General features: G+C 35.2%; 1 protein-coding gene across 1 annotated transcript in view; it reads left to right on the forward strand.

Annotated features, from left to right (window-relative positions):
• The window catches only part of LOC137410535 (WD repeat-containing protein 11-like), a 35,033-nt gene that overhangs the window by 15,792 nt on the left and 2,366 nt on the right, over positions 1 to 16,875 (forward strand). Inside the window, exons 12-24 of the mRNA XM_068095966.1 lie at positions 145 to 403; positions 599 to 707; positions 1,147 to 1,214; positions 2,306 to 2,414; positions 5,514 to 5,620; positions 6,971 to 7,085; positions 7,742 to 7,904; positions 8,141 to 8,437; positions 10,398 to 10,495; positions 12,655 to 12,821; positions 13,225 to 13,319; positions 13,996 to 14,093; positions 16,153 to 16,236. Coding sequence (XP_067952067.1) covers positions 145 to 403; positions 599 to 707; positions 1,147 to 1,214; positions 2,306 to 2,414; positions 5,514 to 5,620; positions 6,971 to 7,085; positions 7,742 to 7,904; positions 8,141 to 8,437; positions 10,398 to 10,495; positions 12,655 to 12,821; positions 13,225 to 13,319; positions 13,996 to 14,093; positions 16,153 to 16,236 — 1,769 coding nt within the window. The remainder of the gene's footprint in view (positions 1 to 144; positions 404 to 598; positions 708 to 1,146; positions 1,215 to 2,305; positions 2,415 to 5,513; positions 5,621 to 6,970; positions 7,086 to 7,741; positions 7,905 to 8,140; positions 8,438 to 10,397; positions 10,496 to 12,654; positions 12,822 to 13,224; positions 13,320 to 13,995; positions 14,094 to 16,152; positions 16,237 to 16,875) is intronic.

Genomic DNA, 16,875 nt, shown 5'->3' on the forward strand with positions numbered 1-16,875 from the left:
GTAATTTAGATTTGTCAAAATAAACTTCAATCTGAAGGCATTGCATTATGGAGGTACATTTGCCCCCTGTTCACTAACAATAGGGTAGCGTCTGCAGCAAGATCTAACAATATGTGCGCCCTCAGTCTGTTTTCTTTATGGCAGGCTCAATGACTGGAGTAGTGCAGATATATGATATCAACAATGGATCGCTTTACCGAGATCTCTCTGTGCACACCTGTCAGGTGAGGGCCATTGAGTGGACCTCTCTCCATTCTTTCATCTCTCATGCTTCACAGAAAGCATCTGGAAATGGTGGCAGCTCTGAACTAGCTTTCGTTGACGTGAGAACAGGCAAGGTAGTCAATTTTCGGCAGGCCAAACCAGACGAGTCCATACATTTAGTGCGAGTTTCTCAGCTCAAGTAAGGCTAGCAATTTATATCTGCTCTTTGTTATAAAGATGCTGCTGTATTATTGGCTAATTGCAAAGATATCATATTCTTGATAGTTTTCATCTTGAGATCATAGCTTTTGCCTTTTATCGCTGGTAATAACAGATCCAACCGTAGTAAGGGAAGAAAGATAGCCAGGCATTGTGGATGCGCTTTTTTTGACAGGCAATACATGGTTATAGTCTTTAAAGGCAAACCGATGGAGTTGTGGGATTTGAGAACGCTGACTCTATTACGGGAGATGCCAAATACATTTCCAACTGTCACAGCATTGGTAAGGTATTGATATTTACCAATATTGATAAGCTATAATAGTACACTAGCTGTGCCTTCCGACGTTGCCCGGGTATTAAAATCAGCTTATAAACAATGAGAAGTGATGAGATTTGCTTACCAGTTGCTGGCAGGCAACTCTCGAGCAAGTGGCAGGCCATTGCCAAGTGGCCTGGCACATTGCCAATGGAAAATTCCACTAAGCTAATTAGTAAGCTTCAAATGCCGGTAGGCAATGACATTGCGTCAGCATTGTTGCCCAGCTAGGCTATTGCAATAATAGTTATAGCCGGAATGACAGACAGATATACGACATAGACATGTACGTTGAGAAATATATATATATACGTTCATCTTCATGTTACTAGAGGAAGTGCTAGTTAAAGTCGCGGAAGAAAAGCTAGCTTATTGAGAGATGTTTGGATTGGTATTGGTTGCAGGAGTGGTCTCCGTCGTCTGGCAGAAAGAAACATGCAACAGATGAAGGCCACACAGAGGGCACTACCAGGTATGACAGCTCTGCCCTGCTTGTTGGAGTTACATTAATTAAGTCTAGTGATACGAGTCTGGCCAGGCTATGATGGCCTGGTTGACACATGGGCAACCTTGGACTTTATACGCAAGAGCCAACCTCATTAATTGTTTTTTCAGTTTGACACTTAGGATTATCTGTCCTTGCTACACTGACTTGATGAATCTGTTGTTAACCAACCCAACCAGTTCATGGCATGGTCTGGTGTAGCCTGTCTTGACAACCCGTTGTTTTTGCGGAGTTGTTCCCCCGTCGATTGGGCGAGCAACACAACAGCTTGTCACAAGACGTACTGCACCTGATGCATCAGCTGCACTGAAAGGGAGTTGTTGTCTTCCGTCTATGCGGCTTGGCTGCGAAGTTATGGCGGTCGCTCCATTGGTAATCATAACGGATTTCGCGCCAAAATTTATGTAGAAAAAATAAGATTACAGCGTTTAACCAAAGACCAGTCTTTGTTGTAAACATTAGTAGAATTTAAGAATAAAATAAATTGAAAATAAAATCCATAAGAACAAATAAAACTGACTGATACAAAAATAGAAATAAAATTGACTGAGCGCTCAAATAACGACATGTTTATTCGCTGTTGTTGACTAAGTTCGGGAGTGACCGCCATAACATCGCAGCCAAGCCGCATAGACGGAAGAGAACAACTCCCTCTCAGTGCAGCTGATGCATCAGGTGCAGTACGTCTTGTGACAAGCTGTTGTGTTGCTCGCCCGCTCGACGGGGGAACAACTCCGCAAAAAACAACAGTTTGTCAAGACAGGCTAGGTCTGGTGGCCTCGGGCACTAGAGCGCTTGAAATGTGAATAGCAAATCGGGCTATGGTATTCATAAAAGCCTCCATAGATTACTTACCCAGAAAGGTGACCTTAAATTTATTCTAACTCCATCACTATTGGAATAGCTCGCTATCCTTCAGATAATTTTGTGTGTACACTGTAGTCTGTAGTCTCTACCTGTACTATTTAAACACTTTAATTTTTAGGGATAGTCTTGTGTTCTATGCTATAGCAGTTGTGTATGTGTTTATAGATATACATTCCTCCTCGGCTTTGTAGTTTACTGCAGGTGAAGGAGCACTTTGTGTTCACGGATAATACAGGTCTGCTTCACAGTTACAATGTGGAGGGCAGCATACTCAAACAAATCTCCAAGATGGGTATTCAGGTACATATACATAATATAGCGTAAAACCTCTATTTGAACGCCATGGTGCTCAATTTTTCAACCCTTCCCCTATAGTGGCGGTCAAATGGAGAAGGCCTTCAAATAGAAGCTGGCGTTGTATATTTGCGCCTATATTTTGCACTCTCCTTCAGGCGTAGCGACATTAACCCTTTTGGATGGAATAAATCTGCTGACTTGTCAATGATCTTTAAATAAAAATGCATTGAGAGGCCGAGAGATATCTCTACCAGTTGACAATTAACTTGCAATGATATTATAGCTTGTGGCCCTGTGCCCTGCTTTGAAATTTGTGTGCTTTCAATTCTTTATTTCATTATTATTTTGAAGGTGTTTTTTCATTTTATAACTATACTAACTGAATGTCCGGCATTGCCCAGGTAATAAAAAATGTCTTTGGCACAGAAAAATTATTTTTATTTAACATGTAACAAAAGTTACTACTCTTACTATCAAACTTCATATCATGAGAAAAGTGTTTTGTTGAAATAAATTAAGAGAAAAAATGAAACAACTGTAAAGGTGTTTAAATTTAAATGGGAAATAATTAGCAAGAAAAGGCTAAATAATCTGTTTTGCCGCGATTACTATAAAAAATTATTTGGTATACAGTTATGATTTTAATTCGTTTCAGTCTTGGCATCAGAAGGCGAAAATATCGAATAGAGTGGTATAGAAACCCATAGTAATTATTTAATGTAAACACCCCATGGGAAAAAAGAAAATTTTACATATATATTAAAAATTAGTAACAACACAATATGCTAACCTTAGTAACTATAGTTACCTACAGTAACTTTAGTGTATTTAGTGGTTATGAACACAATATACTACGTGCAGCTTTTGTACCGTGGGGAGTTCTTACCTTTGATAAAGACATATAGCATAAACATTGAATTTAACTTAAATGAATTTAGCTTACTAAACACTTATACAAAGCTAAGTTTTAGTATGTGTTTTACTAAACTAAACTCCAACATTGTCATAGGCTAAAATTTTATAACTTATCGGTTTTGGAATTCGTTTTTACTATAACTTATAACGAATGATGCTAAATTGAGATAGCGAGCATCATATATCGCTTTCAAGCGTTGTGGGAGGGATTTCGGTGAATAGCATTGTGACATTTTTGTTATTTTGTCGTAATCAGTACATCGACCGCCAAATTTTAATTTCATGAGAACTTTTTGTTGATATCGTATGACGGAAAAAAGTAAGATAAAACTGTCCTTGTCATAGCCTCACCAGGAAAGAAATTGTCAAAAAAACACAGTGTTCCATATAGTGAGGCGAAAAAAATCTTATAATAGGGGCATCATGACCTGGGGGCACACTGTTTTAATTATAATAAAAAGTACACATTTAGCGTGTGCATTCGTGAAAAGGGTATACAGTATATTATAAGAGGCATATACAGTGATATGACAACAACGGCTTAGCTATTTGGTTACACGCGCATTTTTTTCGTTGCGAAAACTTGACCGAAAAATGATCATTTTTCGGGCGCTCTATTTTTCAACCCTTTTTCTATAATAGTGGTGGTCAACTGGTTCAAATAGAGGCTGGTTTTTAATTAGAGGTTATACGGTATGCATAGTATTACATATCTGCAGATATCGTTATACGCATGTGTTTATCTACATATTCTACTCAGTGTCTGCGTATCGTAATCATGCGTATATCTGTTTGTTATAATTATGTAATCATCTATATACTTAAAATTAGGTGTATACAGCGCACCCCGGGTTACGGCATCCCCGTTTTACAGTTTGTCGCTTTACGATGTAGAACACGATGTTTTTTGTCCTCTCGTTACAGCATTTTTTTGCCATATGACACAAACAAAAAGGTCATTCGAAATTCAAATTTGACGGTTGGTGTGCTGAATATGTTGGAACAACGAAGATGTCAATGTACTATTTGCCGTAATCCTTCCCGCAACGCCTGAAAGAGATATGATGCTCTCTCTCTCTCTCTCAGTTCAGCATTCTTCATGTTTCATAAGTGCCTGATGTTGCGTGAGTGAAATGAAAATTAGTGAAAAGTAAGCGAAAGTGAAAATTTATTGTGCATTTTACCGTTTAACATATTTACTATAAATTTAGTTCATCATGTGTATATAATTGTATTACTACATACGTAACTTTGATTTGTTAGCCATTGGTCCTAAGATTGATAACAACAAATAAAGGAAAAGGAGTGAGAAAATGATTTCATTGCATTAAAATTTTTATTGCAGATCATAACCATTAAATACTCTAAAGTTACTGTAGGTAGCTGTAGTCACTAAAGTTGATATATTATTTTGTTATTAACTTTTAGTATGTACAGTGCGTATATAAGATTTTAATGCTTTTTTCTAGGGTGTTTGCATCAGATAATTACTAAATATGTATATTAAAATCATGGATTTATTTGTATTTTATATTCATTTGCATGTCTCTATGCTTTAATCATGTGTATGTCTGTATTTTTTAATTTGAGCCGCTCTTTGAAAATATATGTAGCTAGACAATGTGGTAACATAATTTTTCTACTAAATTTGCTATTATTTTATTTAACATTCAAAGGCTTTTACATATACCAGAGTTTAGTTTTGATAAATAAAATCTGCGAGTCTTGCAGATTTTTCGCAATGGAAAGGCCTTCATGTTTGTAGACAGAAGTTTAAGACCACTTGGAGCACAATCACAAATAGACTATTTCTATGTATTAGCTGAAATGATTGTTACTTACAGGCTATGATTACATACTTACTGAATGTATAGCAGATGTGTTATCACATTTGGTGACTATTAAGTTCACCATCTTTACGTAAAACTAAAACTGGCAGTATGCTAGATGGAACACCCTCTATATACTGGCAGTATGCCCGATGAAACACCCTCTATATACTGGCGGTATGTCCAATGAAACACCCTCTATATACTGGCAATATACCCGATGAAACACTCTCTAAAGCTAATATTTCTTACCGTGGCAACTAGTAAACGGTTAATGACTAACTTGTCCATCCCTTATCATCAGTTTAGTGTATAAATTAAAGTTGTTGTTCAACTTTGGTGTTTTGTTCTGGATCAGGGAGTCACAGGCACAGTGACAGCTCTCGCGTGGAGACATGAAACACTGAGCTTGGGAGATGTCAATAGCAATGTCAGTTTCTGGGACCTCAAAAATAAAAATACTGTGTGAGTATTGGCTACATTAGATCTATCGTTTGATTGGCTCATCACTTTTTATGTAATCATTTGAATTGCTACTTTGTGAGATTATTTAGCCGCTCAGTAGTTCATTGACTGGTTTTTTTTAACCGCATTTACGGTTGTGATCCTAATTACAGGGCCACTTAGTAATTTTCATGCTCTTTGTCATCCATGGCATAAACTAACTTTCTTTATTATCTCACACCATACATACAGTATATAATTGAAAACTCACACCGTACATACAGTATATATTTGAAAACTCACACCGCACATACAGCATATATTTGAAAACTTACACCGTACATACAGCATATATTTGAAAACTCACACCGTACATACAGTATATAGTGGAAAACTCACACCGTACATACAGTATATATTTGAAAACTCACACCGTACATACAGCATATATTTGAAAACTCACACCTTACATACAGTATAATATATTTGAAAACTCACACCATACATACAGTATATATTTGAAAACTCACACCATACATACAGTATATATTTGAAAACTCACACCGTACATACAGTATATAGTTGAAAACTCACACCGTACATACAGTATATATTTGAGAAGAAAGTTTTATGAACACTCTGTTTGCAACCAAGAATATTTTTAAGAAATATAATTTCCGTCAACGAACATCAGAGAAAAGCATGATCGACATGGCCCAATGAGCACCTAGATTGGACACCTCAACAGGGAAAAGAAGTATTGTTCAGTGATGAAAGCACATTTATCATTCAAAACCATAGCGGCCAAAACTATGTGAAACTGGAAGAGAGTTCTCCGAAATGCATGCTTTTCACCATTAAGCACACAGCATCTATTAGGGTTTGGGAGTGTTTTGCAGCTGGTGGCCTGGGCAGACTTAACGTCGTTGAAGGCAGTATAAATGCTATCAAGTATCATAAAATTTTGGAAAAGGTAATGCTTTCATCTGCAAGAGAACTGTTCCACGGACTATGGTTGCATCAGCAGGACAATGCTCCGTGCCATACCTCCAGACGGTCAAGAAATGTATGAAAGGTCACCATGTAAGATTAGTCAGTTGGCCTGCCTAGTCTTCAGGTTTTAACATGATTAAGAATTGATGGTATTGTATAAGCTTGGTAAACTGATTGTCAATGACAAACCAACAGTTTAAAATGGCTAATAGAGCTCATCATACAGTCCTGGTTTCTTCTGGAACCCCCGAAATTGGTTAACTTATCTAATGGCTGCTTCAACTACAAATGAATTTATTTTAAGCCGTTCCATAATTACGATCACTACTGTAGAATTTGGTTATTCAGTAAAATGACTCACTAATATGACTGTTGTAGAAACTTTTCACTTTCAAAAGGCATGGTACGCAAGATGAGATTTGCTCCAGGAAAAGAGAACAATATGATACTAATTCTTTTTAATGAAGAACTACAGATTTGGGATAAGAATACAGTGAGTATGCCATGAATTGATCTGAGCAACCTTCATTCAAACAATCTACTTCTCTAAGACTGCACATGCATGCCATTCAAGCAAGGTTGCAACAGCATTAGAAGAATTTGCATACACCGAGTCTGTCTATATAAATTCCTCAGCAATTTCTATACAGTTGAAAAATGGTGAAGACAAGAATATTGAATCGATCTGACGAGAGTTCAGGTGACAGGTTTGACTAGAGAGTGTAAGTGACAGGTTGGACTAGGAAGTCTAGGTGACAGGTTTGACTAGAGAGTGTAGGTGACAGGTTTGACTAGGAAGTCTAGGTGACAGATTTGACTAGGAAGTCTAGGTGACAGGTTTGACTAGAAAGTGTAGGTGACGTCTTGATAAAATCCCTTGTTACTTGACAAATATAACCCTTGCATAATAAATACATATATCCATATCACATTTTGACGATGAAGCATGTCTTCTGTCAACAGCAAATGCATGCATGTGCACATTTTACTGTTTTAGCCATTGTGATAGGGTGGTTTTTGTAGATTGTCATTATATTGTATTATAACTTACTAGTCGGTTGAAACAAATTCAAACTTGAGAAATTCCTACCAAATTACATATTTTCATATGTTTAATCGTTTTTTACCACCCCTTTTTTATTGTTTTAGTATGCTGTCATAAGCAGCCTCAAGTTCCCCGCTTCGATTGGTCGAGTGAATGATGCTGATTGGTGCTGTTCAGATAAAGTGATCCTCTCAGTAGCGGATGGATATGTAGCCATTGCTGACGCTTTGCTGAGCAGTTTCATGTCACCTCTTTTGCAAAGCACTGGTAACACGATCATCACTTCATTCTTTATATAACAGTAGAAGAGTCAGCGCTTCTTGTATTGTCCTGAATTCTTGTTATCCAACGACTGTTCTACGACCAAAGTGTATGATGATACAAGAGAGTTCAACTCTCTTGTATCATCATACATGTACATACTTACTACATGTGGCATACTTACTAATGCCTGCCCATTATGCACAGACATAAGTAAATATTGTTACTGATGTATATTTTAGAGTCGAGTCTTCCACCATCTCTCATGCCAAGCCAGTTGTCACTAAGGTATCAAGCGTATTGTTCACATATCTCATCCCATCTGACCCCCACCCAATTAGAAGTTAGCACCGAAGAGCAATGTTACCTGGCTGATAAGACTGTCTCAGTAGCTGACAGGTGTCTAACACTAGCCTATATTTTTGGAGATCGATTCCTTATCGACTTCTGGACAATCGCTGGCTACTACCTAAAGAGCACCGGTGTCAGAGCTGGTCAAAATAAGATTGAGCACAGACAGTGTGAAGCGCTAGACAAAGGTTTGTTCAAAGGTGTCTGTGTTACTAGCGCTATGCTGGAAAATCATCCGGTTGTTAGAGTAGCATCGACAGTAAATCCTTTTTAGAAGGTAGAGAAAATATATTAGAAAGTATAATATAATATGTTATAATATAATATGTTATAATATAATATGTTATAATATAATATGCTAGAATATAATGTTTTAATATAATATGTTTTAATATAATATGTTATAATAATATGTTATAATATAATGTTATAATATAATATGTTATAATATAATATGTTATAATATAATATGCTATAATATAATGTTTTAATATAATATGTTGTAATATAATATATTATAATATAATATGCTATAATATAATGTTTTAATATAATATGTTATAATATAATATGTTATAATACTAGAAATTCCACTGTCATACAGCCCACGACCAAAGAGATATTGGAAAAAAGAAAGGGTACTGATGGTTGAGAAATGCAATATTAGCAGTCAAATGGCACTGCAGTGCAATAGGATAACTGCAATGGTAGCTGTAATGTACTGGGTGTGGGTGTTATTATATACAACAAATAGCAATAATGAAAGGAAAAGATTTTATGTTTATATCTCTCCCCCTGCAATAGGAGAAATGCAATATTGGCCAATATTAGAAGTAAAATGCACTGATATTATTAGAATAACCAATATTATTAATATAGTAATAACATAAAGCCAATACACAATTTTGTTTACATTTAAAAACGTCATAGTTTTTATAATCTCATAAGTATAATCTCATAATCTTAAAATCTCATAAGAATCGTTAGAAAAAATATTATCGCCATTGCCTTTATTTACACTGCGTTGTACATCAGTTAGAATACTGAAGTACTCAGGGGTCTAAAATGTCAGTTACTTTGAAATCGGCAAAAATGAAACGATTTCAGTATTCCTACGTTGATTACAGAAACCTTCGACAGTGCTATAGACTGGTGAAATGTGCACGTTTTTTTTCGTGAAATGCACACGACTTTATCGTTCTATTCTCTGTCGCTCGGCGTTTCAATTTCCGGTCTTAACTTTTATTAAACCAAGCTTTTCAAGCGTTTTGTGGCGATTTTCGTCCAAATTAATCTGTCTATTTGTGTATAATCCGATCAGATGGGTAAGTTTTAAAATAATGCCGACGGTTTACAAAGACTTGGTAACATATTTAAATAGGCTTAAATGTGTTTTGTATCGTTATTATACTTTAACGACTCTACAAAACAATGGTGAAATTTGTTTATGAAATTTCTAGACAAGGGTTCGTCTCATTGTTGATGATTAATTTTCGAAAGTTGTGTGCACATGCATTTATCATAAAAACTCTCATACTTCGCTTCCGCTCGTTTGTACGTGGGATAATATGTTATAATATAATATGTTATAATGTAATATGTTATAATATAATATGTTATAATATAATATGTTATAATATAATATGTTATAATACAATATGTTATAATATAATATGTTATAATATAATATGTTATAATATAATGTTTTAATATATGTTATAATATATGTTATAATATAATATGTTATAATATAATGTTTTAATATAATATCTTATAATGTAATATGTTATAATATAATATGTTATAATATAATATGCTATAATATAATGTTTTAATATAATATGTTATAATGTAATATGTTATAATGTAATATGTTTTAATATAATATGTTATAATGTAATATGTTATAATGTAATATGTTATAATATAATATGTTATTATATAATATGTTATAATGTAATATGTTATAATGTAATATGTTATAATATAATATGTTATAATATAATATGTTATAATGTAATATGTTATAATGTAATGCTAAAAGTAAGGAAGTGTGCAGACAATTGGAAGAGATTATAAAACTTTGGTGTGCAGTATCATTTCTTAACAAGAGGTGAGTTAGGTACTGATTTCTTCATGTACTTCTAGATGCTGCCTCTCCTAGCAGTACTCCTTTGTCTAGCCACGCTGATGTTGAGCCGCTTGAATCTAGCTATAATTTTTTCTGTGAAAATAATTCATACAAGGTAAGTGTGAAACCTACAATAGCCTGTCTATATTCTGTATAATGGTTTCTCATTAAAACAGTTGAAATGTAAGTTTATTTTGTCATTTCAATAGTTATTCATTAACTGCTCATTCAAGTTAAAATAGCAAAATCGTTAAAAAAACATAGCTCGCTACCACTCTGCCACATCTGTAGAGTAGAAGATAATTCCAAAAACTACACCAGCTTCTTAAACAATAGTATTTTGTGTAATACCTGCTACAGGCATAGTTTGATCTTCCCACTTGCAAATCTCTCGCTGCTAATAGGCAATAATTTCATCTATTCAGAGCTCAGGTCTTGTAACAGATGACTGTTGCAATATTTAGGTCTTGTAACAGATGACTGTTGCAATATTTAGGTCTTGTAACAGATGACTGTTGCAATATTCAGGTCTTGTAACAGATGACTGTTGCAATATTTGAGCTCTTCAATCATTTCAGATCTGAAATCTTCCTAATGAAAGTTGAGTGCTTTAAAAATACTGTGTTTATAATGATGGTCTCTGATTTAGTTTTCAAGTGCTTTTTTGCTTTTCCATGCAATAGAATGCGCTAACACTAATAGGATATATTTAATGTGGTAGGTTATATTTGTAGTAACACAGAGATTTTATTGATTTTATAAAAACTTCGGAGGAAGAGAAATTTTATGGTCATATATTTATTTAGACATTTTTGCATCTCTGCATAAGCTTCTTTTGTTGATCATAATTTAACTGAGCGATCTTGGTCTATCACCGTATTAAAAGTGATATTAAAAGTTCTGTGATTAGTCGATCAAAACAAACTATATTATTAATTTTTTGTTGTTTTATAAACACATAATATGTGATATTGATAGTTTGAGTAAAGTCGTGGAGATTTTGCATGACTGGACATGCGGGGTAAAGTCTTTACCAAGTAATATTACCAACTTTGTTTGCCATGCTTTAATAGATTGTTCAGTGTGTAGCTCTATTTGAGTAAAAAATATTTCTAGCCCAAAACCAGCAATAATAATATACTAGAAATTCCCCTGTCATACAGCCCGCGACTAAAGTGATATTGGAAAAAAGGAAGGGTACTGATGGTTGAGAAATGCAATATTAGCAGTCAAATGGCACTGCAGTGCAATAGGATAACTGCAATGGTAGCTGTAATGTACTGGATGTGGGTGTTATTATGTACAACAGCAATAATGAAACGAAAAGATTATATGTTTATATCTCTCCCCCTGCAATAGGAGAAATGCAATATTGGCCAATATTAGAAGTAAAATGCACTGATATCATTAGAATAACCAATATTATTAATATAGTAATACAGTAATAATAGAAAACCAATGCACAATTTTGTTTACATTTCAAAACGTCATAGCTAACAATGTCAAGAAGTATCGAGAAGAATATCCAAACTTATGATTAAATATTGTAATAATCTCATAAGAATCGTTAGAAAAAAATATCATCGTCATTTCCTTTACTTTCACTGCTTTGGACATCAGTTAGAATACCAAAGTACTCAAAAGTTTCCAAAATGAGCTTTGAAATCGGCAACAAAGAAACGATTTCTGTACTTCTACGTTCATTACAGAAACCGTCGCCAATTCGACAATGCTATAGACTGGTGAAATGTGCACGTTATCTTTTCGTGAAATGTGCACGACTTAATTGTTCTCTTTTCTGTCACTCGGCGTTTCGTTTGCCGGTCTTAATGTTGATAAAAGTAAGGCTTGGCCAGTTTTAATAACGATTTTTGGCCAAATTAATCTGTCTATTTATGTATAATCCGATCAGACAGGTTAGTTTTAAGATATTGCGGTAACCTTTCAAAGACTTGGTTACATGTTTAAATAGGTTTATATGTGTTTTTTTATCGTTATGATACTTTAATGAATCTTCAAAAAAATGGTTAAATTTGTTGATGAGATTTCGATGCAAGGGTTTGCGACGTTGTTGATGAATAATTTTCGTAAGTTGTGTGCACATGCATTTATCATAAAAACTCTCAAACATTCGCTCCACTCGTTTGTTCGTGGGATTACGATAATAAATACAGATCTTGCTACCATGCTAGATGTTCGTAGCCTTCTTTCTTCAACCAGGATGTTTTATTGCGTGCGTATTTGTTGCACATTGTATTCCTTGAACTCCTGTAGAATACTGAACTAGAGAGGGCCCTCTTGCAAAATATGAAGAGTGGAAGGATAGAAGCACGTCTGGACTGCACTAAAAAGTTTATCTTGCTGGGAGAGCATGACCGGGCTGTGCACACACTGCTCCAGACTGAACCTGACTGCCCAACATTTTACCTACAGTCACTCAGGTTGTTTTCTGCTTACTCTTTGCATGTTGGTAGAGGAATAGTTAACAATAAGTTCTTTTAAGGAAAAAATGTTGCAGTTATCTATTGAATGAGAACACATTTCCTATGTTGGTAATCTTGAATTGAACTCCGACCATAAGGTCACACATTATTGTTTTCATACATAAAAATGTTTATTTTAACATTTGAACCTTTTTGTAATGTTTTCAATATAGGATGTTCCATTTTTCTAATGGCTATGTATTTAGGTATTTATAGATTTATGACCTCTATCTCACAGTATTTATAGTGTAGAAATAAATTTAGTATTAACATATAACAGATGCTCTCTCTGCACCTTTTGCAGCTCATTCTTAGTAGTGGCACTGATCAATTGCTAAGTAGAAATTTTGTCAACTTTTAGAGCGTGTCTCTTGGCGACAATCACGACATCTGGAGCTTCTCAGAGTACAATAAAGCTGGTCGCTACGAGTCTCATTGCCCATGGCAAACTAGAGGGTGAGCTGAATTGTATGTAAGTCTAAAGTAAACAGTAAATGGTGAGAAGTATACTCTATTGATATTCATAGTAGATGGTGATAAGTATACTCTATTGATATTCATAGTAGATGGTGATAAGTATACTCTATTGATATTCATAGTAGATGGTGAGAAGTATACTCTATTGATGTTCATAGTAGATGGTGAGAAGTATACTCTATTGATATTCACAGTAGATGGTGAGACATATACTCTATTGATATTCATAGTAGATGGTGAGGAGTATACTCTATTGATATTCACAGTAGATGGTGAGAAGTATACTCTAGTGATATTCATAGTAGATGGTGAGAAGTATCCTCTATGGATATTCACAGTAGATGGTGAGACGTACTTTATGGAAATGCATAGTAAAGGGTCTGAAGTACTCTATGGATGTACAGAGTACAGGGTCTGAAGTAATCTATGGATGTACAAAGCTAGAGGGAAGTATCATGTGGATATTCCAGTTAAAAGCTGACAACTCCTATATTCTATGAGTAGGTTTAGATTTAGGCTGAGACTGAGCTTACATTTCCATGGGTCTCATATTCTCCGGTTTATTGGTAAGTTACAAATTTCGTACATATATTTGCTGATCAGAAGTTACCGGTATGTGTTTTTATTATCGTAGACGCTTTTAATATTCTTGTAGAAGGAATTGAGCTTCTGTGTCTGATTGAAAAGAGTGCTGACGCCTGTCGGTATTTGCAGACATACGGGCAGTGGGCGGAGTCAATAAGGCTGGCCAAGGTTGGTTTAAAACCTCTTCATGAATATGTAGTTGCATTCTCTCTGCCTGTGCTACTAGCCAACAGTGATTCTAGGTTCTTTAAGGTATTGTTTGGCCATGTGAAACAATCTCTTAACACCTGCTGTTAGGCAGCGCTATTGTGTAAAATCATGGTCAAGTTTTCTTGCAGCTAACTTGCGTATTTGGCTACAGCTCGGGAAATTACCATGGTCCTGACCAGTCGTTCATTGGCAAATTGTTTAGAGCAGCTGACAGATGAATAGGTCGCGTTTGAGCTTTCTGGATAAAACTATCGCACAAATAGTTATAGCAGTAATTCTCAGTTATCCTTTTGGATGAAGCTTAACTCTTGCTGAGGCAGATAAAGGATTACTACTTTCTCTTTCAATTTTTTGATCATATTAAATAATAATGCCGTATCAAAGGGTTTCTAGACTTCTAAAAAATAAAATCTTCTAGCGGTGTGTGGACGGAATTTGTCGTTCAAATTCATATCTTAAGCTAGTTCACTAAACATTATCTGTGCCTATATGAGTGTCGGCTAAGATGTTCTGCACACACTGCAAGCAAAAGATTTTGACTCGAGAGATAGATCATGAATGGTTGAGGCATTTAAGGCTAGCGTTCGATGCCCTTAAATGCCCCAGCTAGAATGTTAGCTCAGCAAGGTCTAACATTCTATAAACAATAACTCACAATCTTTTTTATACTTTAGCAAGTGACTGGTCGAAATAATTTTTTTTAGCCGGGCCAAAAGGTTCATGTACGTTTTAGCCAGCTACATAAAAAACTGACGCTTCAAATGACATGAACTTTAGGAGTCCGCGTAAAAGACCCTGATTAACGATATGGTGCTAATAGATGGTTTTGCCTGAACATAGCCTAACAGGATCTTTAAAGTTTTTTAAAGTGTGAGCCAAATTGCAATGTGCAGAATATTTTAACCTAAGAAAAAATGGGATACGTTAAAGGTTTTTATATCAAACTTTTACAACATTTGATGTATTACTATGTTTCCATGGTGCGCAGTACTGCGAAGCAGCCCCCTCCGAAGTCAAGGGGATTGTACGTTTCCATGCTGCGCAGTGGTTTTCAGCAAATTAGCCAGAAAAGAGAAATTGTATATATATGTATAATAGAATCGATCATGCGTAACAAACGTCAGAAACGGTCTTTTTTATGCTTTTGTCATCACTATACTTTTATTTACAATGCACATTCACAACGTTTTACAAACCTTAACACAATTTTTACAAATAATTTATTTTTAATAAATATTAATCTATGTAATAGATTATTGAAATGTTACTTTAGGGCTTGCGCCTTGCCACCTATTTTTCGAAAAGTGTTGGTATCGATAACAAAGTCCAGGAAAGTAATCACTTCATCATCTTCCTAGGAGCAGACCATAATTAAATTTAAGTGAAAAAATATCGGAAGAATAGCAAAAACAAAGATAAGCAGAATAACTTTTGTACTAGTCTGTGGCGCTCGAAGAATCTGTTTCCACGTCATGAGAGCTATGCGCAGCCACTGCGCAATTGCTGTTTCCTTGTTGCGAATTTGCACTGGCTTCGCACTGATCAGTGCGCAGTGATTTCAGTGCGAAGACGCCGTTTCCATGATTCGGAGAGGGCGCAACTCCGAAGCACTGCGCATCATGGAAACATAGTTTATGACTGGTGGCCATAGTCAGATTGATGTTATGTTTAATAAACATAGTAGAATATGTTCTCCGTGCATTTTATTGATTGAGCAATAGAAAACAGGCAGCGCGTGAACGGTGGTCAGCCCTGATGCTCATCCTCAATTATACTATAGCCTATATAGTATACACATACCTATATAGTATACACACACATTTATATATCTATATATATACATGTAGCTATGATCAGTCTTGTCTTACTGTATTTACATATGAAAATATAAATAAATGTCAAACTACGACCTGAACTATCTTTTACTACTTACATCGCCATCACCATGGGTAGATGGCATGACTTTTCAAATTTTTTATGTACAAATTCATTAATTGAATTATAATTTTTCAATCAGGTTACGCTAGAAAGACAAGAGGTTGCTGATGTGGTGAGTAGATGGATAACGGAATATCTCTCCTCACCACCCATCCGCAAAATGGTAAGATGTGAATAGTAGCTGTACATATATCTTTATCGTCTATACATATTTCCCAAAGTTGGTCTGTGTGTAGTTTAGTAGGTCCAGCTATAGCTATTAAAATCTTACAATGAAGAATATAAATCGCCGAAGATTTGATCTCGAACTCTCTCGTTCACCAGTCCAATCCCTTACCAATTAAGCCACACTAGCTTGTTAAATTCATTATTCGATATATGTCGTTATGTGGGTGCAAATATGCTACCACTCTCTGTTACGGCGCAATAGCGTAATTTTATGCGCACTCAAACGTCAGAGCTATAGTGAGAGTAAGTAGTTAGCTCTTATTAGTATGCTTACTCAAATTAGCCGTTGGCAATGTGCCAGGCTAATAGCAAGTGGCAGGCAACTACATTACTTCTCATTGTTTATAACATAGACCTAATAACTATACTCAACTAACTATACCTAGTAACTAATAGACCTAGTAACTAATAGACCTAGTAACTAATAGACCTATTAACTATACTATACATAGATTTAATGGGTCTATGGTTGATGAGCTGATTTTTAATACCAGTACAACACCAGGCATTCTACTAGTATATATAAATCTCAAAGTTTGTGTGTATGTGGGTGTTTCGGTTTGTCCAGCTACAG

The sequence above is a fragment of the Watersipora subatra genome, chromosome 1 (assembly GCF_963576615.1).
Source record: "Watersipora subatra chromosome 1, tzWatSuba1.1, whole genome shotgun sequence".
Classification (NCBI taxonomy): Eukaryota; Metazoa; Bryozoa; class Gymnolaemata; order Cheilostomatida; family Watersiporidae; genus Watersipora; species Watersipora subatra.